The 20,346-nt window shown below is 43.6% G+C and overlaps 1 protein-coding gene across 1 annotated transcript in view; it reads left to right on the top strand.

Moving 5' to 3' along the window:
- The first annotated feature begins 7,756 nt into the window (after positions 1-7,756).
- Positions 7,757-20,346, top strand: part of LOC112224073 (eukaryotic translation initiation factor 3 subunit C) — a 36,524-nt gene continuing 23,934 nt past the window's right edge. The window contains 5 exon segments of the mRNA XM_042305886.1: positions 7,757-7,914; positions 11,715-11,835; positions 11,924-11,989; positions 15,631-15,820; positions 17,488-17,613. Coding sequence (XP_042161820.1) covers positions 11,735-11,835; positions 11,924-11,989; positions 15,631-15,820; positions 17,488-17,613 — 483 coding nt within the window. The 5' untranslated portion in view covers positions 7,757-7,914; positions 11,715-11,734.

Raw genomic sequence — 20,346 nt, 5'->3', positions numbered from 1 at the left:
CCCCAATTCCTTCCATCCTCCCCAACTCTTCCTTTACTTGGCCAATAAAGATATAGGCACAGCGGGGGGTGATAAGGGCATAGGGGACAGCATCCTCTTTCAGGTGGATTTTGTAGTTACCTTCTAGCCTTCCTAGGCCAGAAAACACTTTTGGGAATTTATTTTTGAAAACCTCCAGTTCGCTCACTCTCTCAATGAGTTGCAATGCTTCAATTGCTGGCAGCCCCAGCAAAGGTCTGGCTAGAGAATCAATAACAACAGATTTAGCTAAAGCCTTCAACAAAGTTGACCTTACAGTGGTAACAAAGTACCTGATTCCGCGAGGAGTCAGAGTCCCTTATCCCCTGGGTCTGTAGCTTCATCTCCAAATGGAAGCAGAGGGTAATTGACTGACCAAGTTCTGGATGAGAAATGAAAACCATAAACAGCAGAGGTTCCATTACTCACGGTGGCAGTCTATTGAAAAAAAAGTTAATGTCATTATGACCAATATAATTCCACAGTAGCCTGTGAAGTACAATATTATTTCTGGAACACCTACGTGAGAATGTTATTCATTGACTACAGCTCAGCGTTCAACACCATAGTGCCCTCAAATCTCATGACAGGCTGCCCCAAGGTGCTAAGGGTAGGTAACAACACATCAGCCACACTGATCCTCAACACAGGGGCCCCTCAGGGGTGTGTGCTCAGTCCCCTCCTGTACTCCCTGTTCATCCCATGACTGCATGGCCAGGCACGACTCCAACACCATCATCAAGTTTGCCGACGACACAACAATGGTAGGCCTGATCACAGACAACGATAAGACAGCCTATAGGGAGGAGGTCAGAGACCTGACCGTGTGGTGCCAGGATAACAACCTCTCCCTCAACGTGATCAAGACAAAGGAGATGATTGTGGACTACAGGAAAAGGAGGACTGAGCACTCCCCCATTCTCATCGACGGGGCTGCAGTGGAGCAGGTTGAGAGCTTCAAGTTACTTGGTGTCCACATCACCAACAAACTATCATGGTCGAAACACACCAAGACAATCGTGAAGAGTGCATGACAGCTATTACCCCGAAGCCATAAGACTTCTGAACAGCTAATAAAATGGCTACCCAGACTATTTGTATTGTCCCCCCCCCTCCCCCTTGACACTGATGCTTCTCTGGTTATTATCTATCCATAGTAACTATAACTCTTCAACCTACATGTCCATATTACCTCAATTACCTCGACTAACCTGTGCCCCCTCACCTTGACTCTGTACCGGTACCCCCTGTATATAGCCTCACTACTGTTATTTTACTGCTGCTCTTTAATTATTTCTATCTTTTACTTATCTATTTTTTACATCATACTTATTTTTCTTAAAACTGCATTGTTGTGTAAGGGCTTGTAAATAAGCATTTCTCTGTAAAGTCTACACCTGTCTACACCTATTCAGCACATGTGACAAATAACATTTGATTTGATTAGAGTGGCTCAAGTCACACTTCTTGGACCCCTTGTCTTCCTGTCCCTGATCGACACTTCAGAAGTTCAGGTGGAAATACAGTGATGACATGAACGTTACAGGTGTATTAGGGTGGGGCGGCTCTCCAGACTTCAACACAGTCTCGAAAAGATGTGCTCCTAGGTGGATGAGCGTTCCATGCAGCTCAACCCAAACAAGTGCATAGTCCTGCATCGTTTGTTCTACAAACAACCTGACCCCTTTGGGACCCCTGTACCCAAATGGACACACTCTGCAAGCAACATCTGATGTTAAACTGCTGCTATCCAGGATGACCTGAAGTGGACCGGCAGGTGGAAAATGCTAACCAGAAACTCTTTGTGGTTCTCTGTGGCTCAGTGGAAAGAACATGCCCATGGCCAATGCACTGCCAGGATTGTGGATTCCATTCCCAAACACCGTCCTCGTCACCATCTACACCACCAACTTCGGGCCTGTACTAGAAGACAGCGCCCCCGAATGACACTATCTCACCTCAACCATGACTGGACAATTGGAGTGGATACAGAAGTGAGCATTCTGGAATATCCATGGACCATGATACAGCAGCTACACATCAGCACACTCAACCCCCAACCTCTGTCCATTGATTGAGAGAAGAGCCCAGCACTCTGCCTCCAGTCTGACAACAGGAACTTCCTACCACAACCCATCATCACAACCTCTGGAAGAAAAACACTCAGAAGAACTCAGACCTGTCAGAGCAAGAACTGAACAAGCTCAAAGATCATCCATCCCCTACATTACTCAATTATTGAACAGCAACTCATAACAACATCCACAACAATAGTTCCTTAAATGTATCTTGAATGTATGTTTGTTTTGTAGTATTATTTATTTTATCATGCAATTCAGAGTTAAATTGTATTCTGCCATGTGAATGAATTCATCCGTATTTTACGATATACCGGTGTTGTTGCACGGACCGGTTTGGGTTTTTACTTTACCTTATAACGGTATTTGAATGTTTGGTTTGTTAAATGTGATACACCGTGTGTAACGTCCATTTTTATAGTTTACTTAGCTACTTGAGTAATCTCTCTCCATCTCCATGCCGCTTTCCACACATACTTAGCCCCGCTCCTTGTCACTCAAGGAGCGCATTTGTGGTTCCTCTACCACGAGAAAGTTGCGTTTGAAGCTGTGGCTAGAGATCAATCGTTGATAAACAAAGAATCAAACTTTACTCCGTGTGACGGCGGTTCGGCTGTGCTGTGACTAGGTCAGAGATGGTAGGAGATGATGATGATGGTGATGGAGATGAAAGTGAAGCAAGTATGGAACATATTGGTACAAATAACGGTGGGAGTAACACCGCTTCACATACATTTCAATGGAAGGAAAGAGGTGAGAAGCGGAGAGGGTGGGGGACCTTTGGGCGGTGCGGAGGTGGTGTGGGAGGCGGTGAAAAATCAAAACTTTTCCCAACTTTATGCAAATCACCAGCGGCGACCGCTGGGCGATGACCAATCATGTCGAGTGGTTCCCATGGCGAATTTGACACTATTTTGACGCTCCAAGGCTGGAGACTTTCTTCAGCAAAGATGGCTGGTTGAGAGGAGGGGTGCTAGTGGTAGTGAACTACTATAATCCCGAGTGCCGTTGCGGTCTAAGGCACTGCATCTCAGTGCTAGAGGCGTCACTACAGACCCTGGTTCGATTCCAAGCTGTATCACAATCGGCCCTGATTGGGAGTCCCATAGGGCGGCGCACAATTGGCCCAGCATTGTCTGGGTTAGGATTTGGCCGGGGTGGCGTCATTGTCAATAAGAATTTGTTCTTAACTGACTTGCCTAGTTAAATTAAGGTTCAGTAAAATAATCTGTGTCAGATATTGGATCTAGAAAAGAGGGTTGGAGGGCCAGGATAGAAGTAAGGTAATGTGGTGTGGAGATTTTTGCTGGAGAGGGTGGAGGGCCAGGATAGAAGTAAGGTAATGTGGTGTGGACATTTTTGCTGGAGAGGGTGGAGGGCCAGGATAGAAGTAAGGTAATGTGGTGTGGAGATTTTTGCTGGAGAGGGTGGAGGGCCAGGATAGAAGTAAGGTAATGTGGTGTGGAGATGTTAATGCCTATAACACGCTCTTGGGGAGGGGGGAAGTGATGGACAATCTGATAGAAATGACAGACCTGGTGTGCCTGAATGATGGCAGAGGGACCAGGATTGATGTAGCCACAGGGAAAGAGTCTGCCTTGGACCTCACTCTGGTATCTAGTGTGATGGCAGGAATCTGTGAGTGGGAGGTAAGGGAGGAGTAGAAAGGGTGAGAGAGAATGAGAGAGGAGCATCCTGGAGTGCTGGATAGGTGGGAGGATGTAGATGATGCGTTGAATGCACCATTTACCACGGCAGAGGTAAAAAAAAGGGCAATAGGTAAGGCTGGGTTAACTTCACCTGGGAAAGATGAGGTGTGCTATGTTGTGTTGGCCCATCTTAGTGATGAGGCCCTGGATAAGGTGTTGGTGTTGTACAACAGAGTGTGGGAGGAGGGGAAACTACCAGGCAGTTAGGAGACAGTAGTAGTACCAATCCGGAAGCCAGGGAAGGACCCAACGAGGCTAAAAAGCTATCGACCAATAGCTTTAACATCACATGTATGTAAGATTATGGAACGTATGATTACGGAGAGTCTAACTTACTTCCTGGAGAGCAGGTGGCGAGTATGGCCACATCAGAGTGGGTTCAGGAAGGGAAGGGGAACTATGGACCCAGTGCTCTGTTTAGAAGCAGAGGTCAGGAAGGCTCAGGTGAACAAGAAGACTGTTGTAGCTGTCTTTTTTCATGTGGAGAAGGCGTATGATATGATGTGGAAGGAGGGATTGTTAATTAAGCTTGATATTATGGGGGTAGGAGGAAGAACGTACAACTGGATTAAGGGCTTCCTGTTTGGAAGGTCTATCCAGGTGAGGGTGGGAAAGTCACTATCAGGTGAATACTGGTACACCACAGGGGAATGTGATTAGTCCTCTATTGTTCTCAATCATGATCAATGATGTCTACTCTCAGGTACCGCTGGATATTGGGAGGTGGTTATTTGCAGATGATGGGGCCTTATGGAAGAGGGGAAGAAATGTGCCATACATAGTCAGGAAGGTACAGGAAGCAATTGATGAGGTAGAGCGGTGGGCATTAATGTGGGGAGTCAGGTTCTCTGTAGAGTGAAATCAGACAGTGTTCTTTACCAGGAGCAAGGTGGGTGAAGCGATATACTTGAGGTTATATGGGAGAAACATGGAGAGGGTGGGGGCTTTCAGGTTCCTTGGGGTATACTTTGACACTAGACTGACCTGGGCAGAGCACGTTGAGAGAGTAGTGGGAAAGTGTAAGAAGGTGCTAAATGTGATGCGCTGTCTGACGGGGAAGGAGTGGGGGGGCTGGGAGTTCCTCATTGAGGACCATGTATGTTGCATTGATCCGGTCTGACAGGGAAGGAGTGGGGGTGCTGGGAGTTCCTCATTGAGGACCATGTATGTTGCATTGATCCGGTCTGACAGAGAAGGAGTGGGGGGCTGGGAGTTCCTCATTGAGGACCATGTATGTTGCATTGATCCGGTCTGACAGGGAAGGAGTGGGGGTGCTGGGAGTTCCTCATTGAGGACCATGTTTGTTGCATTGATCCGATCTGACAGAGAAGGAGTGGGCGGCTGGGAGTTCCTCATTGAGGACCATGTATGTTGCATTGATCCGATCTGACAGAGAAGGAGTGGGCGGCTGGGAGTTCCTCATTGAGGACCATGTATGTTGCATTGATCCGGTCTGACAGGGAAGGAGTGGGGGCTGGGAGTTCCTCATTGAGGACCATGTATGTTGCATTGATCCGATCTGACAGAGAAGGAGTGGGGGCTGGGAGTTCCTCATTGAGGACCATGTATGTTGCATTGATCCGGTCTGACAGGGAAGGAGTGGGGGGCTGGGCGTTCCTCATTGAGGACCATGTATGTTGCATTGATCCGATCTGACAGAGAAGAAGTGGGCGGCTGGGAGTTCCTCATTGAGGACCATGTATGTTGCATTGATCCGGTCTGACAGGGAAGGAGTGGGGAGCTGGGAGTTCCTCATTGAGGACCATGTATGTTGCATTGATCTGATCTGACAGGGAAGGAGTGGGGGGCTGGGCGTTCCTCATTGATGACCATGTATGTTGCATTGATCTGATCTGTAATAGATTATGGTATTAAAGCGTATGGTTCGGCAGCCCGGAAATATTGGGACAGGCTAGATATCATACAAGGGCAAAGATATGTTATAGGGCGTTTCGGAATTCCCCAGTGGCTACACTACAGGTGTAGATGGGGGATGTGCCATTGCAGACTAGGAGACAGCAGCTGGCAGTTAATTATTGGGTCAACCTACAGGGACATGGGGTGTCTCATCCTGCAAAAGGGATTTTATAGGCATACTGGAAACTTGAGTGAAGACAGAACACGAGCTTTGGGCGTGTGGGTAATACCCAGGCGAAGGAGATGGGACTGTATGAAAGGAAGTTTAGTCCAACAGTAGCTATTCCTGTAAATCCACCATGGCTACTCCCGCTTCCAGGACTTGATATCACTTTCACCTTACCTGTCACCCTCGACTCCTTCAATTTGCTTACTGCCCCAATAGGTCCACAGACGATGCAATCGCAACCACACTGCACACTGCCCTATCCCATCTGAACAAGAGGAATAAGAGGAATACCTACAGTATGTAAGAATGCTGTTCATTGACTATATCTCAGCATTCAACACCAAAGTACCCTCCAAGCTCATCATTAGGCTTGAGGCCCTGGGTCTGAACCCCACCCTGTGCAACAGGGTCCTGGACTTCCTGACGGGTCGCCCCCAGGTGGTGAGGGAAGGAAACAATATCTCCACTCCACTGATCCTCAACACTGGGGCCCAACAATGGTGCGTGCTCAGCCCCTCAGTCCATGCATGCCTCCAACTCAATCATCAAGTTAACAGACGTCACTACAGTAGTAGGCTTGATTAACAATAACGACGAGACAGCCTACAGGGAGGAGATGAGGGCACTCAGAGTGTGGTGTCAGGAAAACAACCTCTCACTCAACGTTAACAAAACAAAGGAGATGATCGTGGACTTCAGGAAACAGCAGAGGAAGCACCCCCCTATCCACATTGACAGGACAGCAGTGGAGAAGGTGGAAAGTTTTCAGTTCCTCAGCGTAAACATCACTGACAAACTGAAATGGTTCACCCACACAGACATTGTGGTGAAGAAGGCGCAACAGCGCCTCTTCAACCTCAGGAGGCTGAAGAAATTTGGCTTGTCACCTAAAACCCTCACAAACCTTTACAGATGCACAATTGAGAGCAGCATCCTGTTGGGCTGTATCACCGCATGGTATGGCAACTGCACCGCCCACAACCGCAAGGCTCTCCAGAGGGTAGTGAGGTCTGCACCACGCATCACCGGGGGCAAACTGCCTGCCCTCCAGTATACCTACAGCACTCGATGTCACAGGAAGGCCAAAAAGATCATCAAGGACAACAACCACCCGAACAGCCTGTTCACCTCACTACCATCCAGAAGGCGAGGTCAGTGCAGGTGCATCAAATCTGGGACCGAAAAACAGCTTCTATCTCAAGGCCATCAGACTGTTAAACAGCCATCACTAACTCTGCTGTCTATATGCAGACTTGAAATCATTGGCCACTTCGCTACACTCGCAATAACATCTGCTAACCATGTCTATGTGACCAATAACATTTGATATGATCTAGAAGTGTTGGAGAGACTAAAGAAAGATAGGGAGGGTGTTGATCCATCTGATTGGTTTAAGAGACGTCTGGATACTGTGCATCAGGATTTTATGGCCTTTTACACAGATGGTTTTAAAGATGCAAGGACAGGACGCACTGGGTCAGTATAGAAGTGCAGGAACGTGAGGTGAGAGTCAGGAAACGTATTACAGATCATCTGGCTGTATATAAGGCTGAGATGATGGCCATACTGTTGCAAATTAAGCTACACTAATTGTAGTCTCACCCATTCATTTCTAATGACCAGTCATTAAAAAAAAAAAAATGTTTTAACGTTTTTTATTTTTAGGTTGAGATCTAGTATGAGGGAGAAGGGGAAACAGTAAATTCGTTTATTAATTAGAACGTGATCAGATATAGTCTCAAATATTTTGTTATTATTTAATTTCTCTCTGTCTCTGGCCCACACTCCAGTACAGTTGGTGGCGGTAATGCACCATAACGTTGGATGCCAACCGCCGATAAACCCCCCTGAAGAAGAAGAGGAAGTGACGTCACGTCCCTAGAACCACGTTATTCCCCTTTCCTGAAGCCAGTGCCTGACAGAGGCTTTGCACGCGAGTGCTGTACCCGTAAAATTGCAAAGGTGGAGTAGAAATCATTCCCAACTGGTCAGACACACAACATAAGGTTTTTCCTGGACATAGGTGAGTCCCTTGTAATGATTAGTTGGAGCTGTGTTTAATTTACATTTGCTGGTAACGTTTTGTCTAGGCATGTCTGGGCCTAGTAGTAGTGCGTCAGCAGCACACTAGCTAGCGGGGTCGTCGTTGTTGCCTTGAAAAGGAAGCGATCTTGTTCATTAGGTATACCCTTTCCCATTTCACAGTGCGAGGAATATGTGAAACCAATGGTTAGTTTACTTGCTAACTAGTTTCTGAATTAATTAATATGCAGACTTACTCTGCCAATAATGGATGATCGTGCCCATGTATTTATTGCCAGCTACAGATTCTTACACCCGATAATGTGATTTTTAACCAAAAATTTGGTATCCATTTCTACTGGGAGTTTGCCGATCCAAAACTTCGCCAGATATTTTTTTTTTCCGTAAACCTATTATTTTTCTACTATCTTAGTTCTCGATTCGGCCTAACATTTATTCTAAAATGTCCAGTTGCAGATGGTACGTTGGAATTTAGAAAGTGCTCCGTTATTAAAACGAATGTTTTTCCCCATGAAATAATCTAGCAATGCGTACGCCGCCATATTGTCTATTTCAAATCTAATCCAAAGATTGTTTATTGACAAGATATTCGAGTGATGGCTTTAACAATGGAAATGCATGTCCTCAAAGATGCATACGGGAGGAGGCGAGTTCAGGTGGGACCATTCTAGCCAAGGAGAGGGCAGATACGTGTGATCAAGGCCATCTCCATCCATCCAAGTAGTGAATTTTCTTCATTGGCTGTTTTGATCCGGACTCAAAGGAATCCCCAACCAGTTGACTACATTTAAAATGGTGGATGCCCCCAATTGCTGTGTCCATTCTAGAATGGGTTATGTCCGTGAGTCCTCTCTCTCTTGGTGTTGTCACAATGCCACATGTTTGACTTCGATACCAAAACGCTACTCAATACAAAATGATACCATGGCAAAAAAATATGCCTATTCGCTAAAGATACAGAATAACCACTGGGTTTAATAAAAAAACTTTGAACATGTTGATAACCGGTAGAACAAATAAGACAAATTCTATACTGAACAGAAATATCAACGCAGCAATTTGAGATTTTACTGAGTTACGATTAATAAAAGGAAATCGGTCAATTGAAATAAATTTTAATAGGCCCTAATCTATGGATTTTACATGACTGGGAATACAGACATGCATATGTTGGTCACAGATATCTTAAAAAGGGTAGGGGCGTGGACCAGAAAACCAGTCACAATCTAGTGTGACCAGCATTTGCCTTAAGCAGTGCAACACATCTCCTTTGCATAGAGTTGATTAGGTTGTTTGTGGCCTATGAGATGTTCCACTCTTCAATGGCTGTGCAAAGTTGCTGGATATTGGCCGGAACTGGACCACGCTGTCGTACATGCCGTATGCAGACCATGGAAGAACTGGGATATTTTCAACTTCCAGGAATTGTGTACAGATTCTTGTGACATGGGGCCGTGCATGAACATGAGGTGATGGTGGCGGTTGAATGGCACTAAAATGGCCCTCATGATCCTATCACGGCATCTCTATGCATCCAAATTTGCCATTAATAAAATGTGATCGTGTTTGTTGTCCGTAGCTTATGCCTGCCCGTATCATAACCGTAAAGCCACCATGGGGCACTCTGTTCACAACGCTGACATCAGCAAACCACACGAAGCCATACACGTCGTCTGCGATTGTGAGACTGGTTGGGCGTACTGCCAAATTCACTCAAATTAAGTTTGAGGCGGCGTATGGTAGAGAAATTAACATTTAATTATCTGGCAAAAGCTCTGGTGGACATTCCTGCAGTCAACATGCCGATTGCACGCACCCTCAACTTGAGACATCTGTGGCGTTGTTACAAAATATAAGTGACCTTACATTGTCCCCAGCGCAAGGTGCACCTGTGTAATGATCATGCCGTTTAATCAGGTTCTTGATGGATTATCTTGGCAAAGGAGAAATGCTGACTAACAGGAATGTAAACAAATTTGAGCAGATTTGAGAGAAATCAGCTTTTTGTGACTGGACCATTTCTGGATCTTTTATTTCAGCTCATGAAACATGGGACTAACACTTTACATGTTGCGTTTATATTTTTGTTCACTGTATATTACATTTCTTCAAAAAAATAAAACACCACATTAAATATCAAAAGAATACTTACATTTTCCTTATGCAAAACTATATCTGAGACTCGTAGCTCGCACTGTCAGCTGCATGCACAAGTAGCCTGGCTAGCTACTGTCCCCTAAAGGAAGATTCAGACAAATTACTGGACAGACTCAATCCTCTCAATTTGAATATGACATCTGACACGTTTGACAGAAGTACCGAAAGAAGATACAAATGTAGTACCAAACCATTTTTTGTGTTCTTGTATCTGAAAAGTACTGACGTTTTGGTATACTGTGCAACACTAATCTCTGACAAGCATTATTCCTATGTAAAGTTATATTTTTCAAAGTGGCTGAAATGCCATGTGCTTCAACTTATGAGTAACACCCTAACCACTATTAAACTTCTATTCAATCATATAAGCCTCAACAAATTAGCAGTTCAATTTCCTGTTGACCAAATTCGACACTCATTAACCTCCATTCTCTTCGTGGGCTTATTGTTTTGGGCGGATTAAAACCTCTCACTTCGCCTCTTCATTGGTCTTCTCTCATTCATTGAGCTGGGTGGGTCCACTCCAAAGTGCACAATGTCATGATGACTCTCCGCTGTCTTGATCTGTATGACAATCTGTAGCTATGTATTTAGAGTTGTCAATGGGGTTTCTGCATTGATGCATTTACATGACACTACAACATTGTGTGGCAGCCATGTTAGCTCCCCATTAACCATCCCCCTACATATTGGTCTTGACAAAAATAAAATGTTGAGAGATTCTCTTCTGCACTGTTCAACCAATGCAGTAAATGTGAAGGAGGTGTTTTAATATAGAGTGTCGCCTTGTTTACGTCCATAAGTCTCGTCACGGGCTCTTATTCTGGTTTTCGGGGGAAATGGAACATCTGGTTGTTGGGGACTCTGCAGAGGCCAACTGTCAATTACATGGGGAATATTTTTTTTTTTAAATACTATACAACAGTGTCTAGACTGAGCATTATGGTGCATTTAAGTGACTAACATTCTAAATGAGCCATGTAATTACATTACATGGGAATATTTAAACAAATACTATGTAACTGAATGTTTAGAATTAGAACAACATTCTAAAAGTTGGCCTACCTCTAAATATATGGCTCTGGTAGTGCCCTACCATATGCTTTTCTGCTTACCGGAAGCTAACATTAGTGTTAGCATGCTAGCTTGTCAGCCATTTATACAACTTTGTCAGATAGCTGACTAGCTGCTCTGACCATGATAAGATTGGCATATCAGCAATTTTGCCAGGGAGGATATTCCATATTTTTGGTTATGACTTGTACATCAATCAGACATAGCTTGCTTCCTAGCGAGCTAGCTTACATTAACTAGCTGTTGTTCACAGGGCAAGTGTTAGCTAGAAATTTAGCTATTAGTCTTGTGCCATGAGACAAACTTTAACATCTAGCTAGCCAGCTGCATCATTTCAATAATGATGTGGGGGATTTTCACTTGTTTTTCTGGATCAACTGGTACGTGTTAGCTTTCCCGTTGCATGTAGGCCTACATCTGACGTGGAATTTCTACAGATAAATACAGTATGTGGTTAGGGAAGTGGGTTCTGGAATAGTACAAAAATGTTGCTCCTTCACACTAGATGTTTGAACCTCATTGTAAAATACCATTATTCCACTTCCACAGATTGACGGCAGCCTTCAGCAATGTCACGTTTCTTTGCCACCGGGTCCGACAGCGAGTCCGAATCCTCCTCGTCGGCTGACGAGATCACCCCTAAAGCACCTGGAGCTACTTTCACCAAGCAGTCAGTACTACTTTCTCTCGTCAAAACCTCAGTCACACTAACTGTTGTTTCTACAGCTCTCTCACTTTTCCACATTTGGTCCCTGCAGGTCATTGCTACTTAGTGACGATGAGGAGGACACCAAGAGAGTGGTGCGCAGTGCCAAGGACAAGAGGTCAGGCATTTACTCTACTTCATCTAAGCCTTGTCCCTGATCTAGTTGTGCTGTACAGTCAGCTCCTATGGTAGTTATTATGCCCTTTGGCTATCAACCATCATAGGAGTTGGTAATACAGCATAGGCATAACTAGGGTTGCAAAGGGTCAGAAACCTTCTTGGAAATTTTCCATGGGAAGTTAAGCCCGGGAATTTGGGGAATTTTGCTTAAATTCGTCAAAGTTAGCTTATAACAGTGAACCTTTTTTTGTGGGATACACAACTGCAACCCTCTACATGCACAGTGCACTCTTCCATTATTTTATTTTTTTAACCAGTTAGGCCAGTTGAGAACAAGTTCTCATTTACAACTGCGACCTGGCCAAGATGAAGCAAAGCAGTGCGAACGTATGATCAATAACACAGTAGGAAGAATATATGTACAGTGTGTGCAGATGTAGTAAGATTAGGGAGGTAAGGCAATAAATAGGCCATAGAGGTGAAATAATTACAATTTAGCATTAACACTGGAGTGATAGATGTGCAGATGTGTAAGTGGAGATACTAACAATATGGGGATGTGCAGTGTAATCTGCCATCACATGTACAGCTGATTCTCAAGATCTTGCACACTAATGAGATGTTGTTGAGCCCACACTATTACACTGTTTGAGCCAAGGACTACATGCTTTCTGGTAAGTTTCGATTACAATACTGGGTGGGGTGAAAATATTTTATAGGACATACATGATTTGTTGTTGACTAGTAAATAGTAGCCCACAGCAGTGTTTAAGTCATTCTAACGTAACAATTTCTGCTACTTATTTTTTGCTACCATGTGGGTTTTAGCTTGCTTGGGCCTGCTAACTGAGGAGTGTTAATTCACCTGTTTCCATACATGTTTCATTTTAAAACATTTATCTTACAAAGGAGTTGTTTAATCTAACTGCTTTTGCAAACACTTTTGCAAACACTGTGCCAAATCATATGTGAAGAATGCAACAAAGATGCAGAATCATCTGGCCAAGTGCATAAAGTTCTCTCAGTGCTCACAACAAGCAACTTCTGACAGGTCTCTACTATTTGAGGTGAAAATGATGAAGATGACACCTTATCGATAGCAACAGCTCATGGTCCTACTGGAATCAGAAGTTTTTTGACTCAATGGAGGAACGTAGCCAGAGAAATTCTGATGAATGTCTTGCTCGAGCTGTGTATGCAACTGGTTCACCTCTGATGCTCACAGGCAATGTGTATTGGAATAGATTTCTGAATGTTCTTCGCCCAGCATACACTCCTCTAACCAGACATGCTTTATCTAATCATTTGCTAGATGTGGAGTTCAGAGTTCAAGTGAAGGTCAAGCAAATCATAGAGAAAGCAGACTATTGCAATCATCTCTGATGGGTGGTCAAATGTTCGTGGGCAAGGAATAATTAACTACATCATCTCCACCCCTCACCCTGTATTCTACAAGAGCACAGACACAAGGGACAACACACACCGGTCTCTACATTGCAGATGATTTGAAGGCAGTCATCAATTACCTTGGACCACAAAGTATTTGCACTGGTGACAGGCATTGCTGCGAACATGAAGGCTGCTTGGTCTAAAGTGGAGGAGTCCTACCCTCACATCACACCCATTGGCTGTGCTGCTCATGCATTGAATCTGCTCTTCAAGGACATCATGGAACTGAAAACAATGTATACCCTCTACAAGAGAGCCAATGAAATGGTTAGGTATGTGAAGGGTCATCAAGTTATACAAGTAATCTACCAAGCAAAGTGAGAAGAATAAGAACACCACATTGAAGCTACCCAGCAACACCCATTGGGGTGGTGTTGTCATCATCATGTTTGACAGTCTCCTGGAGGGGCAGGAGTCTCCAAGAAATGGCGATATCACAGTCTGCCGATATGGACAGCCCCATCAAGAGGATCCTCCTGGATGATGTATTTTGGGAGAGAGTGGTAAGCAGCCTGAAAGTCCTGAAACCTATAGCAGTAGCCATTGCACGGATTGAGGGAGGCAATGCCATCCTGTCTGATGTTCAGACTCTGCTTGCAGATGTAAGAGAATAACTCCATACTGCCCTCTTCACTGTTGCTCCAAGCAGAGGAAACTGCAGTTCTGAAATGCATCAAAAGGGGAGAAGACTTCTGCCTGAAGTACACTGTGGCGTGTTTGGGCATGTTGGACCCCAAGTACGCTGGCAAGAGCAAGGCCTATGGTGCAATCCCTACTGTGACTTGCCACCCTGGCCTGGATGACGGCAAGGTTCTTGGCAGTCTGGCAAAGTAGACTTCCAAGCAAGGTCTCGGGATGGAGATGCAATTTGGCAGTCGTGACAATATATCTCATCGGCCACCTGGTGGAAGGGACTTTGTGGATCTGCGTCTCTTTTTCTTTTTTTTGAGCCTGACAACGAGTTATCCTCAAGGTTGGAAAGTGACAGTGAAGATGAGGCCTCAGAGTCTGATGTTCAAGAGGTGGACATTGAGGAGGTCCAGGGAGAAGACATGGAAATCTGAGAGGAAGACGACCAAAGCTTTAGTTTCTAGATCATTTTACAGATGTAAGTTAAATGTTTTTGAGACATGCGATGGATCATTGGGGATCATTCAATATTCTCTTTTGTTGTTCAGTGAAATCATCCCATGTGAAGAGTCAACAAATTTAATTAAAGTTCAATTCGTAACTAAATTATTTTTTTCTGATGGAAGGATTTAATAATTTGCAATTGTCTACTTATGATAAGGTAAAATGTTTGTCTCGTGTGATATGGTAAATATATCCAATGCAAAAAACATCAACATTTAAATGGTATTAATATTCATTAGCATATTCCCGTTAATTCCCACGGAAAGTTTCTACCTCTGAATATTCCCCAAAATTGATCTGGGACCAGGCTACCACCCATAGGAGTTGGCTGTACAGCATAAACATACAGTACCAGTCAAAAGGTTGGACACCTACTCATTTCAGGGTTTCTCTTATTTTTACAGTTTTCTACATTGTAGAATAATGACAACTCGCATGGAATCATGTAACGAAAAAAAAGTGTTCAACAAACCCAAATGTTTTATATTTGAGAAACTTCAAAGTAGCCACCCTTTGCCTTGATGACAGCTTTGCATTCTCAACCAGCTTAGGGGTAGTCACCTGGAATGCATTTCAAGTAACTGGTGTGCCTTAAGTTCATTTGTCATTTCTTTCCTTAATGTGTTTGTGCCAATCAGTTGTGTTGTGACAGGGTAGGGGTGGTATACAGAAGATAATCTGGACTTGGGTCTTTTACCAAATAGGGCTATGGAAAGAACCGCTCAAATAAGCAAAGAGAAACGACAGTCCGTCATTACTTTAAGACAAAGTCAGTCAATGCGGAAGATTTCAAGAACTTGATTTATTTAGAATTCAAGGCACACTTAATTAGCATGGCTACCACAGCATTGTGCAGCTATCTCATCTGGTTTGGTCCCACTCATTTGTTTTGCGGTCTGTCTGTAAAAACCCTTGAATGAATAGGTGTGTCCTAACTTTTGACTGGTACTGTATCTGAGACCTGACTAGTGTCCCTTGACTGGACTCCCTCAGACAGTATCTGTTGTTAGTATGCCTGTCTTGGACTATGCCATCTAACCAATTCTTATATCCCAGGTTTGAGGAGCTGACAAACCTGATCAAGACGATCCGCAATGCCATGAAGATCCGAGACATGTCCAAGTGTCTGGAGGAGTTTGAGCAGCTATGTCGAGCGTTCCTCAAAAGCAAGACTATAGTGGACAAGGAAGGGGTGCCCCCTTTCTACATCCGTCTTCTGGCTGACCTGGAGGACTATTTGAATCAGGTAAACCTCCACAGTTCACACTTTCTCTGCATGTCAAACTGCTCGAATGTCAGCCTGTGACATCTTGGGACTGTAAGGAGGTTCTAGCGCAAAGCATATTTCTGAGATATGAACATCAGTTTTCAGGTCTCCGAATTGTTTTGTAGTGGATTTTTCTTTCATACCCCATTAAGGGTCTCGCCTTAAAGGTACCTAAGTGCAGAGTATCAAAATCCTGAGACATTTTGTCAATCAGTTTTTTAGGGGGGTGCAACTAGGGCTGTGGAGGTCACAAAATTGTCAGCCAGTGATTGTCAAGCAAACAGTTGAAGTTGGAATTTTACATACACCTTAACTAAATACATTTAAACTCAGTTTTTCACAATTCCTGACATTTAATCCTGGTAAAAATTCCCTGTCTTAGTTCAGTTAGGATCACCTCTTTATTTTAAGAATGTGTAATGTCAGAAAAATAGTAGAGATTTATTTCAGCTTATATTTCTTTCATTGCATTCCCAGTGTGTCAGAAGTTTACATGCTACCAAATACTAATTGAGTGTATTGCCTTTAAATTGTTTAACTTGGGTCAAACATTTTGGGTAGCCTTCCACAAGCTTCCCACAATAAGTTGGGTGAATTTTGGCCCGTTCCTCCTGACAGCTGGTGTAACTGTCAGGTTTATAGGCCTCCTTCCTCACACACACTTTCAGTTCTGCTCGCAAATGTTCTACAGGATTGAGGTCAGGGCTTTGTGAATGGCCACTCCAATACCTTGACTTTGTTGTCCTTAAGCCATTTTGCCACAACTTTGGAAGTATGCTTGGGGTCATTGTCCATTTGAAGACCCATTTGTGACCAAGCTTTAACTTCCTGACTGATGTCTTGAGATGTTGCTTCAATATATCCACATCATTGTCCATCCTCATGTTGCCATCTATTTTGTGAAGTGCACCAGTCCCTCCTGCAGCAAAGCAACCCCACAACATGATGCTGCCACCCCCGTGCTTCACGGTTGGGATGGTGTTCTTCGGCTTGCAAGCTTCCTCCTTTTTCCTCCAAACATAACGATGGTCATTATGGCCAAACAGTTCAATTTTTGTTTCATTAGATAGTCAGAACACATCGTCAAATACATGAGTAAATGTGTTAACATCATGACAACACCATTTACTTTTTTGTTGTTGTTGTTGCTTGCCAGCCATTATTGCGGACTAGCCTAGATCACGGTTTCCCAAACTTGTTCATGGGGCCCCACCATGGATGCGCATTATGGTTTTTGCTCTAGCACTGCACAGCTGATTCAAACAACCAACTCCTCAAGATTTGATTATTTGAATCCATTGTGTAGTGCTCGTAGGAACAAACTAAATGTGATCTGTATTTGTTCTGGCTTGTAATTGGTTTGCACATTGACCCTTATATTGCCAAGTTCAAATGTTGTATTTGTATGAAAAACCATCTAAATATCAATTATGTTACTAACACATTTTGCAAACATTTCAGAGAGAACCTTGTAGTCCCAAGGTCTTGATCTATTGATGTGAGGTTTTCCAAACTATGAAAAAGAAAAAATATGCACAGACGTTATCGATAGAAAAAAAAACATGAAGTAATTACCGGAACGCTGTGATTTATGAAGACACACTCTTAACACTATCCCTAAAGACATGTTTCATGTTTCCCTACAGCTTTGGGAGGACAAAGAAGGCAAGAAGAAGATGAACAAGAACAACGCCAAAGCCCTCAGCACCCTGCGGCAGAAGATCCGCAAGTACAACCGGGATTACGAGACGGAAATCACCAGCTATAAGGAGGTGAGGCATTTCACTACAACACAGAATGGTAGATTCTTAAGACGCTTTAAAAAAATAAAAATAAAATAAAAACGTGCATATAACACTTACCAATAAGGAACGCACATATGATCTCCATTGAAGAATCTAGATATTCATTATGGCACCTTTTTTTTGAACATTCAGTGCCTTTAGAAAGTATTCACACCTTGATTTCTTCCATAATGTGTTACAGCCTGAAGTAAAATTGTATTAATAATCTTGGAACTACCCATCCCGGATCCGGGAGAATTGTCATCAACTACACTAATCAGCATAGCGCAACAGTCAAAAAATATTACTAGAAAATATTCATGAAATCACAAGTGAAATATAGTGAAACACAGCTTAGCCTTTTGTTAATCACCCTGTCATCTCAGATTTTGAATTTATGCTTTACAACCAAAGCAAGACAAGAGTTTGTAAGTTTATCGATAGCATTATGTCCAGCTAGCAGCAGGAAGCTTGGTCACAAATCAGAAAAGCAATCAAATTAACCGTTTACCTTCGGATATTTTCACTCACGAGACTCCCAGTTAAACAGCAAATGTTCCTTTTGTTCCATAAAGATTAAATTGAGGTTGTCACTGGCCTCTGACACAATACCACATAATATCAGTTGTTTTTTTAAACGTTTCAAATGAATGAAAAGCGATGTTGCATTCATGACAAGACATTAACATTCTAGTACATTTATAAACTGGATTGTGTTTCGGGAATTCAGTTTTTCTGAATTTTTCATTGTTGTTGCTTACAGCTGATTAGAGTTCAAACAAAATGCATGGTTGGTGGTTCAAATTAATCAAATGTCGTTTAGCGATTAAGTGGATCTGTTGTAGAAAGGTAAATCGTAGAATTGTTGTGATAGTCCGTACTTCGCATGGTTAAAAACAGATGGTGGGCTGTAGGCTGTTGAAATCAATGCAGCAGCCTACCTTCGATCATGGGCATGTAGTCTAGACTACGACTGGGAAAATGGAGGAATTCAAGAGAATACACAGTGCATTTGGAAAGTATTTTTCCACATTTTGTGTTACAGCCTTGTTCTAAAATGTACTTACATCTACACACAATACCCCATAATGAAAAGCAGAAACAGGTTTTTCAATATTTTTGCAAATGCATTAAAAATAAACAAATATCACATTTACATAACTATTCAGATGCTTTACTCTACTTGGTTTAAGCACTTTTGGCAGCGTTTACAGCATCGAGTCTTCTTGGGTATGCTGCTACAAGCTTAGCACACATGTATTTGGGGCGTTTCTCCCATTCCTTTCTGCAGATCCCATCAAGCGCTGTCAGGTTGGATGGAGAGCGTTGCTGCACAGCTATTTTCAGGTCTCTCCAGAGATGTTCGATTGGGTTCAAGTCTGGGCTCTGCCAGGCCCACTCAAGGACTTTCAGAGACTTGTCCCGAAGCCACTTCTGCGTTGTCTTGGCTGTGTGCATAGGGTGATTGTCGTGTTAGGTGAATCTACGCCCCAGTCTGAGGTCCTGAGTGCTCTGGAGCAGGTTTTCATCGAGGATCTCTCTCTACTTTGCTCCGTTCATCTTTGCCTCAGACCTTCATTATGGATCCCCATTAGCTGCTGTTATTATTTTCTTTACCTTTATTTAACCAGGTAGGCCAGTTGAGAACAAGTTCTCGTTTAAAACTGTGACGTGGCCAAGAAAAGCGCGACAACAGAGTTACACATGGGATAAACAAACGTACAGTTAATAACACAACAGAAAAGGCTGTATACAGTGTGTGCAAATGAAGTAAGGCAATAAATAGGCCAATAGTGGCGAAGTAATTACCATTTAGCAATTTACACTGGAGTGATAGATGTGCAGATGATGTGCAAGTAGAAATACTGGTGTGCAAATGAGCAGAAAAACAAATATGGGGATGAGGTAGGTAGGTGGTTGGATGGGTGGGTGGGTTATTTACAGATGGGCTGTATACAGCTGCGGCAATCGGTAAGCTGCTCTGACAGCTGATGCTTAAAGTTAGTGAGGAAGATACGTCTCCAACTGATTTTTGCAAGTAGTTCCAGTTATTGGCAGCAGAGAACTGGAAGGAAAGGCGACCAAAGGAGGAATTGGCTTTGGGGGTGATGAGTGAGATATACATGCAGGAGCGCGTGCTACGTGTGGGTGTTGCTATGGTCACCAGTAAGCTGACATAAGCGACGGTGGGTTTGGTGACGAATATGTAGCGAGTACCAGCCAACGAGATCATACAGGTCGCAGTGGTGGGTAGTATTTGAGGCTTTGGTGACACAACGGATGGCACTGTGATAGACTGCATACAATTTGCTGAGTAGAGTGTTGGAGGCTAGTTTGTAAACGACGTCGCCGAAGTCTAGGATCGGTAGGATAGTCAGTTTTACGTGGGTAAGTTTGGTAAGGAGGCTTTGTTGTAAAATAGGAAGCCAATTCTAGATGTAACATTAGATTGGAGATGCTTCATGTGAGTCCATATTGTCTAGCCCAGCTGATTTGTACGGATCCAGATTTTGCAGCTCTTTCAGAACATCAGCTGTCTGGATTTGGGTGAAGGAGAAGCAGGGGCGCTTGGGCCAGTTGCTGCGGGGGGTGCAGAGCTGTTGGCCGGGGATGTGGTAGCCAGAGGGTGTTTTTGTGCTGGTCAAGGGCATTCAAGTCTGGAGTAAACCAAGGGCTATATCTGTTCTTCAAAAAAGAAAGGTGCATGTTTGTTTTACAAGG

Source organism: Oncorhynchus tshawytscha, linkage group LG25 (assembly GCF_018296145.1).
Source record: "Oncorhynchus tshawytscha isolate Ot180627B linkage group LG25, Otsh_v2.0, whole genome shotgun sequence".
NCBI classification, from domain to species: Eukaryota; Metazoa; Chordata; class Actinopteri; order Salmoniformes; family Salmonidae; genus Oncorhynchus; species Oncorhynchus tshawytscha.
This window is presented reverse-complemented; position numbering and strand designations above follow the sequence as displayed.